This window comes from Bombina bombina, chromosome 4 (genome assembly GCF_027579735.1).
Source record: "Bombina bombina isolate aBomBom1 chromosome 4, aBomBom1.pri, whole genome shotgun sequence".
Classification (NCBI taxonomy): Eukaryota; Metazoa; Chordata; class Amphibia; order Anura; family Bombinatoridae; genus Bombina; species Bombina bombina.
Window position 1 is genome coordinate 925,686,584 of NC_069502.1, and position 16,378 is coordinate 925,702,961.

At 37.6% G+C, this 16,378-nt stretch overlaps 1 protein-coding gene across 3 annotated transcripts in view; it reads left to right on the forward strand.

The window, feature by feature from the left end:
• Nucleotides 1-16,378, forward strand: part of CRIM1 (cysteine rich transmembrane BMP regulator 1) — a 1,124,265-nt gene that overhangs the window by 1,016,840 nt on the left and 91,047 nt on the right. For all 3 annotated transcript variants that reach the window (XM_053711878.1, XM_053711879.1, XM_053711880.1), the window contains one exon: nucleotides 12,357-12,578. In XM_053711878.1, the coding sequence (XP_053567853.1) occupies nucleotides 12,357-12,578 (222 nt within the window). The remainder of the gene's footprint in view (nucleotides 1-12,356; nucleotides 12,579-16,378) is intronic.

A 16,378-nucleotide genomic window follows, 5' to 3' on the forward strand; every position in this document is an offset into this window, starting at 1 on the left:
TTTTTTTTCTCCAACACATTGCTTAAAAAAAACTAAACAAAAACACCATATTACATTTTATATGTAGTCTTTTAGATACATTGAAGAAAAACATTTTAAAAATAACTTTGTCCTCAAAGGGACATGAAACTCAACATTTTTCTTTCAGAATTTTTCTGTCATCAAATTTCCTTTGTTCACTTGTTATCCTTTGTTGAGGAACATACCTAGGTAAGATTAGGAGCGTGCACATGGCAGGACCACTATATGGCAGCAGTTTTGCAATAATGTTTTTATCAATGTAATACATTGTGCAAACACTGCTACCATCTAGTGCTCAAAAGTGGTATAACATCTTAAAAAGTTTTCTCACAAAACTACTGCAATGTAGTACGCCAGAAATATTTGCACTAACTACCTAGGTATGATATGCTCTTCAACAAACACTAACAAGGGAATTTATTATATTTAATAATATACGTACCGGTATATTAGATTTTTTTTTTAAATATATTCTTTGAATCATGAAAGAATAAAATTGAGTTTCATATTTATTCAAACATCCTCATTTTTCTATTTATGAGTTCTGGGGTACTACAATGCAATATAACCCAGCACCCTGGTTATCAGGGGAACCAATGTCTTTACAGATTCAGTCTTAGCACAGATGTCTCACCTTTACTCTATTAACTTTCTGAGTATAAACTCTTGTAATTAAACGTTCAGTAGGTGAATACTGTGACCTTGTTCCAGTCTAAAATAATGATATTGTTGCTTATTCGAGAAATGATAGCAGTTGTGCACTTATGGGTCAGTCTCTGCTAAAGCGAGGTCAGATATATTTTCTTGTATGATTGGTGTCAGTGTAAAGTTCTTCTTTAATTAGCGCAAGATTATAAGCATTTGTTAGGGGTCTGTCACTGACTGTTCCTGCACCTGTAGAAAGCACAAGTTTGTTCAGCATATTTAATTCCTGATCCCTCATGTACTGCTTTCCCTAACTGATTGCAGCCAGAGTACATTTGGAAGAACAGATGCTGTTCTGAAACTTCATATGAATTTAAGAGATTGAGATACTGAGACAATCGCAATCTAATTTACACACAAGGGACAAATACATCTGTATAAACCAAAGTTCCTCTTGTAACACTGTACCAACTTATGTTTGCAGCTATGTTAAATATTCAAGAGAAGACTTGTGAATATTTTACAACAACACAAATATGCAATATTTTCTACTTCTTAGTTATTTTTTTTTTACTATTTACTCATTTGTGGAAAAGTTCAAACATACACCCACATGTAGTGCACATACATTTCCTTCTCACTCTGATAGACCATAGAAATTTATTTTGGAAAAACTTAGGACACATCAGTTTCTTTCATTCAAATACTGTGACACAAAAGAAAACCTCAAACCACAGGAATTTTGTTTGCTGTGCTTTTATTTAAAATAAAAAAGGAAGCACTTGGGATAGATTGAATTGTTAAATTATCTGAATCAAGTTAGGTCAAGTTAATATAATAGAAAGCTGATAGATAGATAGATAGATAGATAGATAGAATGCAATGGTCTAGGGCAATCAAAACTAACTGATCTAATTGATCATTTATGAAAACATAGCAAAAGTTTTAAACAGTTGATATTTAATATTCAAAATCCAAATCCACTTTTTATTTCTTTACTTAATGGGACAGTCTAGTCCAAAACAAACTTTCATTATTCAGATAGGACATGTACTTTTAAACAATTTTCCAATTTACTTCTATCACCAATTTTGCTTTGTTCCCTTAGTATGAAAGCTAAATCTAGGAGGTTCATATGCTATTTTCTAATCCCTTGAAGGCCGCCTCTTAGCTCGGCATTTTAACAGTTTTTTTTACCACTAGAGGGTGTTAGTTCATGTGTTTCATATAGATAAAACTGTGCTCATTCACGTGGAGTTCCTAGGAGCCCGTACTGATTGGTTAAAATGCAAGTCTGTCAAAATAACTGAAATAAGGGGCAGTTTGCAGAGGCTTAGATACAAGGTAATCACAGAGGTAAAAAGTGTATTAATATAACTGTGTTGGTTATGCAAAACTAGGAAATGGGTAATCTTTTAAAACAATAAATATTCTGGTGTAGACTGTCCCTTTAACCTTTTATGTGATATTGCCATTTAAATAGATATCCTCTTCATATTCAATTTGCGTATACATTTTCAAAGCTGTTATGAGAATATATATTTAATTCAAAGGGTTACATTATACACATGTGAATAGTGTTTGTTGTTTAACGATTAGAATCTAATATTAGTTCTATTAGTATGATCTAATTCTGCTACTTTTAGGGTCTTTTAGGTAGGATATTCATTGAAACCCCTTTTGTAATCAAATCAAACAAGCTTATTGAAGCAATTTAAGGACAAGAAGTTTTAAAATCTTTCCCAGCCACAATTTGCAGCTAAGTTGCAGCAGTACAATGCATGTTGAAGAGATTTTCTGAAACCAAAGCATTTTTATCGAAAGCAAGACCAGGCAGACCTAAACTTACCAAAGCATCAGAAGACCAGTATGTCAACTAGCAAAATTATGAAATAGAAGAGCATCTGCATCCACATAAAAAAACAACAACAGCTGAATCTACCCCAGTTAGCAAAAGCATAGTCAACGGACAATTGTCAAAATGTGGCGTTCTTGTCATGAAGGGTGAGAGGGGACCACTGTTTAATTGAAATAAATCTTTATTGAAGGCAACAATCATTTATAGACAGTACATCAAGGTATTAGTCAAGTTTGATCTCCACAAGGCATAAGATAACCATTTTTTGTAAATAGCTCACATCCTTTCAGTTGTCCCTCGCCTTGATATATCTAGGACAGGATTTGAAAGTCCCTGTGACTGTCCTTACATAGTATATTACAGCATACATTTTTTTGCCTTTTTTAAACATATATATAAAACCATAATAGTAATTTCACCATAACATTAATAAAGAAAAAGAACTTAAATCAAAACCGTGGTACAAACATTGGGCATCTTTTTGCCCTTATCAAATTTTTTCTAGACTCCGATATGTCTTGTACAGAAATGAGATCTAACAGTCGAGTCTAGTCTGCTCCTAAAGGTGTGCCCCCCAACTCCTCCCTAGCTCTAACTTGAAATTTCCTGAATCTGCCTCATGTTGAGTCCTACTGATTTCCGTTCATTATCCAGTAAAACCAAATTTTAGTGAACTGCTCTTTTTCATCTTTTATGGAGGCCGAGATTTCTGACATAGTATATATATGTTCTATCTTACCCAATATTTCTTGCCACTCAGGGGCCCCTACCTTCCAATGTCTGGCCACACATACTCTTGTTGCCGTACATAGAATCTTAATAAATGTGTTTATGGTCTTGTTATATTGTGTAAATTTATAGTTAAGGAGAGCATGTGCTGGTGTCAGATTGATATGTTCCTGTAATAACCTACCTATAAGTTCTTGGAGTTTTTCCCAGATAGTTCTAATTTGAGGGCATGTCCACCACATGTGGAGATATGTACCCCTCTCCTCACATCCTCTGTAACATTGGTTGGAGCCGTTCTGTGAAAAGTGGCATGTTTTCTCTGGGGTGAGATACCATCTGTAGGCCGTTTTTATGCAGTTTTCTCGAAGATCTGCATTAAGCAGACCCCTACTAGCGTCAAACATCACCTGGTCCCATTGTTCCCTCGACAAGTTCAGTCCAGTATCTAGTCCCCATTTTACTAATAATGCCGAACCGCCCGGTTCCTCGGCTCCCTGCAAGGCTATATATAATTTTGAGATCAGTTGTTTTTGTCTGTCCTGGGCGGTGTAAATCCGCTCTAGGGGAGTCATTGTCTGCGTCGTCCACGGGTAGCAATACCCGTGTATAGCAGAGGAGAGCTGAAGGTATAGAAACCAGTGTAGTTTCAGTGGTTGGATTTTGTCCTGCAGTTGAGAATACGTCAGTATGCGATTGCCCTCTAAAAAGTCTGCTACTCTATATAGGCCTTTATTGAGCCACTTCCCCACCCTTGCACGGACCTCGGGTGAGAGCAGCGCTCCTACCAGTTTAATTCTGGAGTTTGTCTGCGTTAAGTGCAGAGTGCCCGTGAGGGATCTCCATATCTTGATAGTGTCGATCATGGCTAGTGATCTAAAGCTTCGTTTTTTTAGAGGATGCCCGATTTCCCATAATGCATCTGCAGGGCAGTCATATCCCCCAAGGCCTGCTTCTAACTCGGTCCAAAGGATCTTATGGTTGTTTTGGTTCAGTAAGGAGGTTTGGGCAAGTCTGGCAGCATGGTAATAATCTTGTAAGTTCGGTATACCTACCCCCCCCCCAGTTGTCTGTGTCTGGTCAAAGTATGGGAGGCTATTCTAGCTTTACTATAGTTTCGCAGGAAGCTATGGAGAGATGACTGTAGTTTAAGTAATTCTACTTTAGGCACCATTATGGGGAGGGTTCTGAAGAGATAGAGAATCCTGGGAAGGATGTTCATTTTGATGGCCGAGAGTCTCCCATACCAGGAAAAATTATAAGTTCTCCATTTCCTGAGATCTCTGTCTATGGCCTTGTAAAGTGGGGTATAGTTTAAGTCGTGTAGGGCGTGATAAGAGTCTGAAATTTTGATGCCCAAGTAAGTTATTGACTTTTTGGCCCATGCAAATTCAAAATTGGCTTCTATTAGTTTTTTAGTATGTGCTGGGAGAGATAATGGTAGTGCTTCACTTTTCTCTAGATTAATCTTATAACCTGAAACCAGTGAAAAGTCATGAAGTATTTGGTAGAGATTAGGGAGGGATATTAAGGGTCTGGTTATAGTCAAAAGGACATCGTCCGCGAAAAGCGAAATTTTATACTCTGAGTCCCCCACCCTTATCCCAGATATGTCAGGATCTTGTCTTATAACTGCCGCCAGTGGTTCAATGCAGAAGGCAAAGAGTAATGGGGACAGAGGGCATCCCTGTCTAGTGCCGCTAAGAATCTCTATAGGCCTGGATTGAAAACCTGCTGCTCTGATGACTGCCGTCGGGGTAGAATAGATTCCCTTTATCGCATTCATAAATGCCCCATTAAAACCCATTTCCGTCAGTACAGATGTCATGTATGACCAGTCTATTCTGTCGAACGCCTTCTCCGCGTCCAGTGAGAGGAGCAGAGAAGGCGTCCCTGTAGATTTTAAATAGTCCACCAGTGTTATGGTCCTCCTAATATTATCCGGGGCCTCCCTTTCTGATATAAAGCCCACTTGGTCTGGGTGGACCAAAAGTGGTGCTATTTTCCTAAGCCTATTGGCCAAAATTTTTGTAAGGATCTTAACGTGAGGGGACCACTGTTTAACGGCAAAAGCTATTAAGAAAAAAATGCCTAAAAAATACTCTAAACTTGGTATTGGCAGAGGGGAGAGGTTTACATAGCTGTTTGGGAGGGATCAGGGAGGTGGGAGGGTTAAGGAGGGATCCCTACACTGCATTTGATCGCATTTGGTGGTGAAATGGTGGCATGAAATATACCAAAATGGGCCTATATCAATAGCTTGGGTTATCCACTTAAAAAATATATATATATATAGTTTTGATAGTTAAATTAAAAAAAAACAAAGGCTCTATGTCTGTTTAAATGGAGTGATTAAAAAAATGCTAAAAATTCTACGGTACTTTGGGCAAGTTTTTCTCTGAAATTCCTGGTACTGAAGTGGTTAATACATCATAAATAATAATAATGGTCATACGAAATAGTGAAAATTTAGATTTTTATTATGTACTAACAAACATATTTTTTATTTTTATAAGTGAAAATGGTGTATTCTAGAGAAAATACGGTATATTTTTACCAAACAAATTAGTATTTCAGAAATCTTGAAGTAAAAACCGATTGTGTTATTTCTACAACACTATTGGTGGGCAATGACAGGCCTCTCAAAATAGATTTTTCAGCAAATTAACATCACATGTAAATAATAATGATAATGAATTTTAAAAATACTGTCTTTAAAATTCACCAAATAAATATATATCTTTAAAACATTGTAAACCTTTTATGAATCTGATCAGTGTTTGCCCTTTTCTATCGGCTATATCAATAAACCCCTTTAGGTATATTACAGTACCTTTTATTTATTTTTTGCATGCAAAACAGATGTTTTAAAATTATTTAAAACTATTATATTGTTAGCAAAATTTGTATTGTTTTCCATTTCTGGAACATATCCTTTAAAACACATCCTGATTGCGTTAATCTTATCCAATTGCTGTGCTCCTGCACAGATTAAGCAATCACTTAGTAGAATATTGAGCCAATATTGAAAATCCTATGGAATGTATCCCAGCCTCTCTGGAGCAGTAGAATTTTCAGAGTGAAATTGACAGTGAACAATGTGTATTAGAGAAACATATAAGCATCCTTAGCAATTCCTTATTCCATTGTGAATAATGCTGTTGCTTTAAAATTATTTTCAAATAAAATTTTTAAATAAAATATACCTTGAATATTGATGTCTTTCATTTTTATTAGCCCTCCCATGAGAGCGACATTTACTTCCCTATTCTACGGCAAAGGAGGAGCCCCTTTCACTTCCTTTTCAACTTGTGCATGATCAGGATACACAGTTTACTTAGCTGTGACAGGTTCTCAGTCATTAGTGGTCATGCGCAGCATTGCTTCAGTGAGAACCAGCTGTCAGAAACTGCAGGAGCACATTTCTTATAAAGTATGTGGCACAAATCATATTCAAAAGATTAGGGGGGGAATTAAGGGGACAGTAAACACCTTGAAATGTTTAGGTAAAAATAAAGAACTTTGCAATATATTTTCATTATTTATTTGCTCCCTTTTCATTTAACTAAGCTCTGAAAATTGAGGTTTTTGGAATTCTTAAAACCGGAAATGCCCACTGCTGACTTTTCAAGGCTACCCTGCTTTATGTCTTCCCTAATTGGCTTTAACTGATAACAACTGCAAAATACTTTGATTTTTACTAATATTATGACTGTGGCTAGCCTTGTTGTCTGTGGTCTGAAGTCTGGATTCGCTCCTCCAAATAAGGCAAATGATGGGAGGGGTTTGGCTATAGATAATTGCAGCAACCAAAAAAAAAATGTTTAAACTTGGCTTATGTAATTCTATAGCAACACAACAGAAATGCCTTAATCTGTAGTTATATATTTTAAAGGGACATTCCAGCCAAAATTTGGAATCCTCATGGATACATTTTAGTTTTGCATAGAAGCATTTTTTAATATACTTGTGTTAGCAAAATGCTTCTAATAAAAGCTATAGCTGTTTAAAAAGTGTATTTAAGTATGCACTGTTCACTGTACTGCTTGTACCGTCTGGTAATGACTCAATTGTTAATTGCTGACATGATACAAGCCCCACTGGTGCTCTGAGCAGCTGCAGTATTTAAAATGCTGGTGCACTGAGAATATCTAACTATGCTTCACATGCACATGCTGAGAAAAATGTTAATAATAAAACAGTAATAACTTTACCTAGAAGCTGTTTTGCCAATACGTGTGTATTACAAATATGTTTCTATTGCAAGCTGTCATTCATCTATGTGCATTTAAATTTTGACCATAATACCCCTTTTAACTGACGTGACAGTGTACATTTTAATTGATGCTCAATGCAAAGTAAGGGTTTTATTTCTAATTTGTACTGGCCCTTTAAATTAAAAATAAACTGTAAGCCAGTTTTAATATGCATCACTGAATTATATTTTGTGCTTAATTGTGTGCCCTTTTAATTTGTAATCCTTTTCTAATGTTAAGGACCCCATTTTATTTATTCTTGCTTTTTTATATTTTATTTCTACTTATGCTTTTTATTATAAGAGATATTTACATTTATATTATTTATTTCCACCCTTAGCTATTTTCCACCTGTGGGCATTATTTTCCATTTTATTCTCTAAATCAAACACATTTTTTTTATCAGCAGACTATTCTGTTTTTACGGTTCTGTGTTACAATAAAATAGGTTGCAGAACTTGCAATAGCTAAAGTTAAAGTAACCTCATATTATCATTTAAATTATACAGCTCCAGCATATTACATAATGCCTGCTGACATGTCTTAGAAATAACAATAAAAAATAAAAAAATACAAGGAAACAAGAGGGACTGGGGTGATTTGTAAAATACGAACCAATGAATAAAAATGATGGAGAACTCCTGGGTTAAATGAAATGTCACCAGAATAGTCTAAAGTAGAAGCAGATGGATAAAGACAGCATTTATAGGGATGAATGATTGTTAGAAATAAGTGGGGCTGAAGATAGCATTATCATTAACCCCTTAATGACCGGACCATTTTTCAATTTTCTTACCCTTAATGACAATGGCTATTTTTACATTTCTGCAGTGTTTGTGTTTAGCTGTAATTTCCCTCTTACTCATTTACTGTACCCACACATATTATATACCGTTTTTCTCGCCATTAAATGGACTTTCTAAGGATACCATTATTTTCATCATATCTTATAATTTCCTATAAAAAAAATATAAAATATGAGGAAAAAATTGAAAAAAACACACTTTTTCTAACTTTGACCCCCAAAATCTGTTACACATCTACAATCACCAAAAAACACCTATGCTAAATAGTTTCTAAATTTTGTCCTGAGTTTAGAAATACCCAATGTTTACATGTTCTTTACTTTTTTTGCAAGTTATAGTGCCATAAATACAAGTAGCACTTTGCTATTTCCAAACAACTTTTTTTCAAAATTAGCGCTAGTTACATTGGAACCCTGATATCTGTCAGGAATCTCTGAATATCCATTGACATGTATATATTTTTTTTTAGAAGACAACCCAAAGTATTGATCTAGGCCCATTTTGGTATATTTCATGCCACCATTTCACCGCCAAATGTCATCAAATAAAAAAAAAAGTTCACTTTTTCACAAATTTTGTCACAAACTTTAGGTTTCCCACTGAAATTATTTACAAACAGCTTCTGCAATTAAGGCACAAATGGTTGTAAATGCTTCTTTGGGATCCCCTTTGTTCAGAAATAGCAGACTTATATGGCTTTGGGGTTGCTTTTTGGTAAGTAGAAGGCCGCTAAATGCTGCTGCGCACCACACGTAAATTATGCCCAGCAGTTAAGGGGTTAAATTAGGTAGCTTGTAGGGAGCTTGCAGGGTTAATTTTAGCTTTAGGGTAGAGATCAGCCTCCCACCTGACACATCCCACCCCCTGATCCCTCCCAAACAGTTCTCTTCCCTCCCCCACCCCACAATTGTCCCCGCCATCTTAAGTACTGGCAGAAAGTCTGCCAGTACTAAATAAAAGGAGTTTTTCTTTTTTTTAATAAAAAAAAATAAAATGTTTTAGCTGTGATGGACCCCTGCCTTAGCCCCAACCTCCATGATCCCCCCCCCCAGCTCTCTAACCCTCTCCCCTACCTAATTGCCGCCATCTTGGGTACTGGCAGCTGTCTGCCAGTACCCAATTTGCCCCCCAAAAAAGTGTTTTTTTGATCTTTTATTGCCATTTTAAATGTTTTCTGTAGTGTAGCAGCCCCCCACAATACCCCAACCCCCTCCCCCTCCCAGATCCTTATATATTTATTTTTTCCCCCCTCTTCCCTCCTCATTGGTGTCAGTGTGGGTAGCTAATCGCGCGCGTGCATGCGCGCCCCCGCACGCTCCCGGCACCCGGCGTGCACATTGCACTTACAGGAGCCGGATGCCGGGTAGCGATGGGCCGCCCACCCGCCTCCCTGTTGCGCTCCCACCCACCAACGAACCGGCACCATCGCTACCGGTGCAGAGAGGGCCACAGAGTGGCTCTCTCTGCATCGGAGTCTTCTGAAAGGGTATTGCAGGATGCCTCCATATGGAGGCATCACTGCAATACCCTGAGAGCTGCTGGAAGCGATTGCGATCGCTTCCAGCACTCTCTTAGACAACTGACGTACCAGGTACGTCTATTGTCATTAACTGTAAGTTAATGCATGACGTACCTGGTACGTCAGTTGTCATTAAGGGGTTAAAAGGAATTTAAAGGGATATTAAACACAGAAATGTTCTTTTGTGATTCAGACAGAGCATACACATTTAAAAAGGTTTCCCATTTACTTCTATTATGAAATTTGCTTTGTTCCCATGGTATTCTATGTTGAAGAGATACCCAGGTAGGTGTCTGGAGCACTAAATGGCAGGAAATAGTGCTGCCATAAAGTGCTCAAGACGCGTGCATGCTCCTGAGCTTATGTACCTGTTTTTCAACAATAGACACCAAGAGAATTAAGAAAATTAGATGATAGAAGTAAATTAAAAATTAAAGTAAAATTGGATACTCCCTAGAAGGGTCATACATAGGGTTGTCACCTCAGTCATGTTTTCCTGGACATGTATGAGTTACACAGGATCAGGAATAGTGCTTTCCAGGGTCACTATTAGTGTGCTGTTTAGATGCACAATGCATGTTGCCCTCTGCACACCCTTCAGCATGTATAACTTATAAGTGTCCAGGAAAACATGGCTGAGGTGTCAACCCTAGTCATAAAGCCGATACTGTAACCGCTGATTTAGACTATTTGGATCATTTTGAAAAGCTAGGTTACAGAATCTGCTTTATCATCCTTCTAGAGAGTGTGGGCAAGCACAATTTTTGGCACAAGAGCAAGAGATGTTTAACCCCTTAAGCCATCTAAACGTAGGTACTTTGCCCAGCGTACCCTGTTGATGTAGTACCTGCGTCCAACCTTCTTGCTCATGCTGCAGTCCTCACTGTCAGCTTTGGCAACAAAGACTGCAACTAGAGGCAGAAGGCATCTGCCTTCATATGGTAAGGAAGAACTGATTGTTCTTCCATTACCATATGAAGGCAGATTGCGAATACAGACTGTATTGGCTTGCGGTGATGCTGTGGGTGGTATGGGAGGGAAGGAAGGAGGTGGTCGAGTGGCGCAGCACAGGAGGGGGGAGGAAGAGGAGGGTTCCTTATGCTACTGAAAAGATGTTTCATGAGGGAAGGGGAGGGATGGGCTCCCTATGCTTGGAGGAGGGAAGGGTGAGGAGGGATCACTACACTACAGAAAACCTTAAAAAATAATACAAAATTTAAAAAATAATAATAACAATATATAAACTGTGTACTGGTAGACAGCTGTCAGTACCTAAGATGGCGGCTTCTAGTGAAAAGGGGGAGTATTAGAGAGCTGTTTGGGAGGGATCAGGGAGGTGGGAGTGCTGAGAAGGGATCCCTATAATGGGGGAAAAAAATAAAAATGAAATGCCCTAAAACTGCATACTTGCAGACTGTTTGGGAGGGATCAGTTAGGGATCACGGGTGGGAGGGTAATCTTTACACTACAGCTAAACTTAACCTTACAACCATCAATGGCACAACCATGCATGTCTGCTATTTCTGAACAAATGGGATCATAGAGAAGCTTTTACAACCTTCTGTGCAATGACTGTACAGTACAAGCTGCATGTAAATAGCTTCAGTGGGAAATTAAAAGTTTGTGAAAAACTTTAACTATTTTTTTAATATGATCGCATTTGGCTGTAAAAGGGGGAATTAAATATACCAAAATGGGCCTAGATCAATACCTTCAGTTGGCTACTTAAAAAATATATATATATCGTTTTGATAGTTTTTTTTTTTTTAAAAAGGCTCTATTTATGTTTAAAATGCAAAAAATTCTATGGTACTTTGGGCAAGTTTTTCTCAAAAATTCCTGCTCCTGAAGGGATAAAAATGTGCTTTGTTCTCTTAGAATAAAACTAGGTAGCGGCATAGTAGCTCAGGAGAGTGACCATGTTTTAGCACTTTTATGGCAGCAGTGGGTGCAACAATGTTTGTAACAATGTTATACTTTGTTGCAAACACTACTGCCATAGAATGCTAAAGATTTGTGCACTCTCCAGACCTTTTATGAACTTCACTTCAATAAAGAGTCCAAGAGAATGAAGCCAATGATTATAAATAGAAGTACATTGGATAGTTGTTTAAAATTGAGATAAATAGATGCTAACTCTTCTAAATAAATTACAAAGTAAATATCAGTCTGACTGAATCAGATGTCTCTGGTTTGCCTAAAGTTCAACTAGAATTTATGTACATAGAAATGGAAAACACAGACCTTGCATGACAGAGGTCTCATAAAAGTAACTACATAGCATTCATGTCCTAAGAGGTTTCTTTGTTTTGGATTACAAGGTCACTTTCATCTGTGTCAATTTTAAAATGGAACATTATAATATATTTTCCACCTTGAAATCCAGCCAGGGATAAAGAGACATGGTTCAACGCATGCCAGGGAAAAATACATTGAATATTTGATACCCACTACCTTTCCAAAGCTGATGTGATTTGAGCTGCCACTTCCTGACATTAAATGTTTACACTCACTCTTTTTTCTAGATGAATCGTTTCAACCTTCAGGCTCGGGCAATGACAGTATACCCAGCTACTGCAAAAATGACGAGGGTGACATTTTCCTGGCAGCAGAATCCTGGAAACCCAATGTGTGCACAAGCTGTGTGTGCATGGATGGGATGATCAGCTGTTACTCTGAATCATGTCCACCTGTAACCTGTGAGAAGCCGGTTTTAAGGAAGGGTCAGTGCTGTCCGTACTGCATTGGTAAGTTTGCCTTTCTTTGACAAGTTGTGTTAAGCATGGTTTAAGTTTGTTGTAAATGATCAAGCAGACTGGCAGCAAAATGCAAAGCTGTTATGTGACGTCACACTATGGGGTATATTTATGCTGCTTATTCCGAAAGGTAAGTTAAGAAGCAGCGGTCTTAAGAACGCTGCTCCTTAACTCGTACGCCACCTCTGCATTGCCGGACGGCAAACATCCCAATCAGATTCGATTGGGATGATTGACACCCCCTACTAGCGGCCGATTGGCCACGCATGTGCAAGGGGCGGCATTGCACAAACACTTCACTAGAAATGCTTGTGCAATGTTAAATGCCGACGGCATTTAGCGTTGTTGGGGGGAAATTATTCACTACAGTAGATCATGTCCAGCCAACATTTGTTAAATCGGCCCCTATGTGATAGTGTGACACATTATCTGAGGTCTGTTTTCCAGTTTACACTGTCAGACTTCCCAGCCAATACTGCGGGTTTATCATGGGTAGGGAGACCTTCCCGCCGTCCTGCCCACAGTGTGTACAGCCAGGGAAATGTCCTGGTTTTTCAGGGACTACCTCAGGACACTCCCACGTTTTTTTCTCTCATGATTCAGATAGAGTGTGTGATTTTAACTTTCTAATTTACTTCTATTATCACATTTTCTTTGTTCTCTTGATATCTTTTGTTGAAAGTAGGGACGTATGCTTAGGACCATGCCTATTTCTGGAGCACTAGATAGCAGCACTATTTCCTGTGATGTAAAGCTCCGGATGCCTAGGTATCTTTTCAACACAGAATATCATGAGCACGGAGCAAATTTAGTAATAGAAGTAAACTGGAATTTTTTTTTAATTATTTGTTCTGTCTGAATTACAAAATAAAATGTTTGGGTTTCCTTTAAAGCTTCTTGTAACAGTTTAGAAGAGTTACAAAAAGGGATTCATAAAGGAAATGAACCTCAAAAAAATTATTTTTTTGATTAAGACAGAACCTATAATTTAAAAGAAAAGTTTAAATTTACTTCTAATATTAACTTTGCTTTGTTCCCCTGATATTCTTTGTTGAAAAGATACCTAGGTTGGCATCTGGGGCATTACATGAAAGGAAGTATTGCTGCCATAAAGTGCTCAAGACGCGTGCATGCTCCTGAGCTGTTTTTCAACAATAGACACCAAGAGAATTAAGAAAATTAGATGATAGAAGTAAATTAAAATAAAATTGGATACTCCCTAGAAGGGTCATACATAGGGTTGTCACCTCAGTCATGTTTTCCTGGACATTCTTGCAAATAGATAACACTCTTGCAAATAGATAACATTCTTGCAAAACTGCTGCCATATAGTGTTACAGAAAGGCTTTTCAACAAAAGACACCAAAAGAACAACAAAAATTGATAATAGAAGTAAATTAGAAAGTTGTTCACATGCTACCTCTGAATCATGAAAAAAAATGTTAGATTTCAAATCCCTTTAACCCCTTGGTAGCTCTGGATCACCATACAACAGTACTGAATCTAAACCAAATACTATTTGATTTTAAAACCTTAAAAAGCAAAACGGACTAATCACATGGGCTATGAAAATATATATCTAACTAATATCACATTCTTTATCTCACTGATGTTTTTGATATTGCTCTCCAAAATAAATAAATAACTAAATAAAATATGCAATTTGTTAGTCGTGCACCACAGGGAAATTAAATTGCTTTTTATACGCTGATCTAATAAAGAGTAGGTTTATGATATCACATTGGAACACAGGAGACAACCCAGTTCAAAATAGAATGAATATTATTGCTTGTTTAGAACATATACGTAATGTTTATATGCATTGTGCATAGATGGATTAGGTCACTAATATATTAAAGGAGTTTACTGTAATGAGATTCTGTTCCTGTTAAAATTATGCATATTACCAGAAAAACAAACTTTCAGAATTGCTTCTAAATTTGATTAACTTGGATCCCCCCCCAGTGCAATGTATTGGTATTCTGAGTTTCCAGTAATGTAATTTGCATTTTTTTGTCATATATTGAGAGATTCATAGTAAATGGTGGAGTATTTTGCTTGTAATACTTCTCAGAAAGTTTAGTTTCAATAGTCGTACTGTACATATTTTTGCTTAGGCCAACAAAGTCTGTGCCTAGGGCAGCAGGATTTAGTGGGGGGCACATTTTGAATGGTAGTTCTTTAAGATCATACCTTCCTACGAGAGATTTTAATATGTGTGCATATTTGCAATATACTTTTATTATTTAATTTAGCTCTGAAAATTGTGGATTGTTTAAATTCTCATAACTTGAAAAGCACACATTGCAAGGCTAACTCTGCCACACATTTTTCCCTAATTCTCCTCACCTGATAACAACTGCAAAATAGTCCTGTTTATAATAACCGCTGTTGCTAGCCTTGTAAGCTGCAGATTCAAGCCCAAATTGGCCCCTCAAAATGAAGCAAGTGGTGAGTGGAGTTTGGCTTTTAAAAAAAACTGCAGCAAACAAGACGTTAAAGGGACAGTCTACACCAGAATTGTTATTGTTTTAAAAGATAGATAATCCCTTTATTACCCATTCCCCAGTTTTGCATAACCAACACAATTATATTGATATACTTTTAACCTCTGTGATTATCTTGTATCTAAGCCTCTGCAAACTGCCCCTTTATTTCAGTTCTTTTTACAGACTTGCAGTCTAGCCAATCAGTGCCTGCTCCCAGATAACTTCACGTGCACGAGCACAGTGTTATCTATATGAAATACGTGAACTAACACCCTCTAGTGGTGAAAAACTGTTAAAATGCATTCTGAAAAGAGGTGGCCTTCAAGGTCTAAGAAATTAGCATATGAACCTCCTAGGTTAAGCTTTCAACTAAGAATACCAAGAGAACAAAGCAAAATTGTTGATAAAAGTAAATTGGAATTTCTCCAACATATGTGTGTCCGGTCCACGGCGTCATCCTTACTTGTGGGATATTCTCTTCCCCAACAGGAAATGGCAAAGAGCCCAGCAAAGCTGGTCACATGATCCCCCCTAGGCTCCGCCTTCCCCAGTCATTCTCTTTGCCGTTGTACAGGCAACATCTCCACGGAGATGGCTTAGAGTTTTTTGGTGTTTAAATGTAGTTTTATTGCTTCAATCAAGAGTTTGTTATTTTAAAATAGTGCTGGTATGTACTATTTACTCTGAAACAGAAAAGAGATGAAGATTTCTGTTTGTAAGAGGAAGATGATTTTAGCAACCGTTACTAAAATCGATGGCTGTTCCACACAGGACTGTTGAGATGAAGTAACTTCAGTTGGGGGAACAGTGTGCAGACTTTTACTGCTTGAAGTATGACACATTTCTAACAAGACTTGGTAATGCTGGAAGCTGTCATTTTCCCTATGGGATCCGGTAAGCCATTTTAATAACAATTTATAAAGGGCTTCACAAGGGCTTTAAAGACTGGTAGACATTTTTCTGGGCTAAAACGTTTGTTTTATAAGCATGTTTAATGGTTTATTACTCTGAGGAGTTGTTTTTATCTGGGTATGTTGGTAATAAAAACGGCAGGCACTGTTTTGGACACCTTTTTCACTGGGGGCCTTCTCTAGTCTTAGGCAGAGCCTCAGTTTCGCGCCACTAATGCGCAGTTGTTTTTGGGAGTCAGAGCATGCAGATGCATGTGTGAGGAGCTCAGATACACTGAAAAAGCGTGCTGAAGGCGTCATTTGGTATCGTATTCCCCTCTGGGCTTGGTTGGGTCTCAGCAAAGCAGATACCAGGGACTGTATAGGGGTTAAATGTAAAAACGGCTCCGGT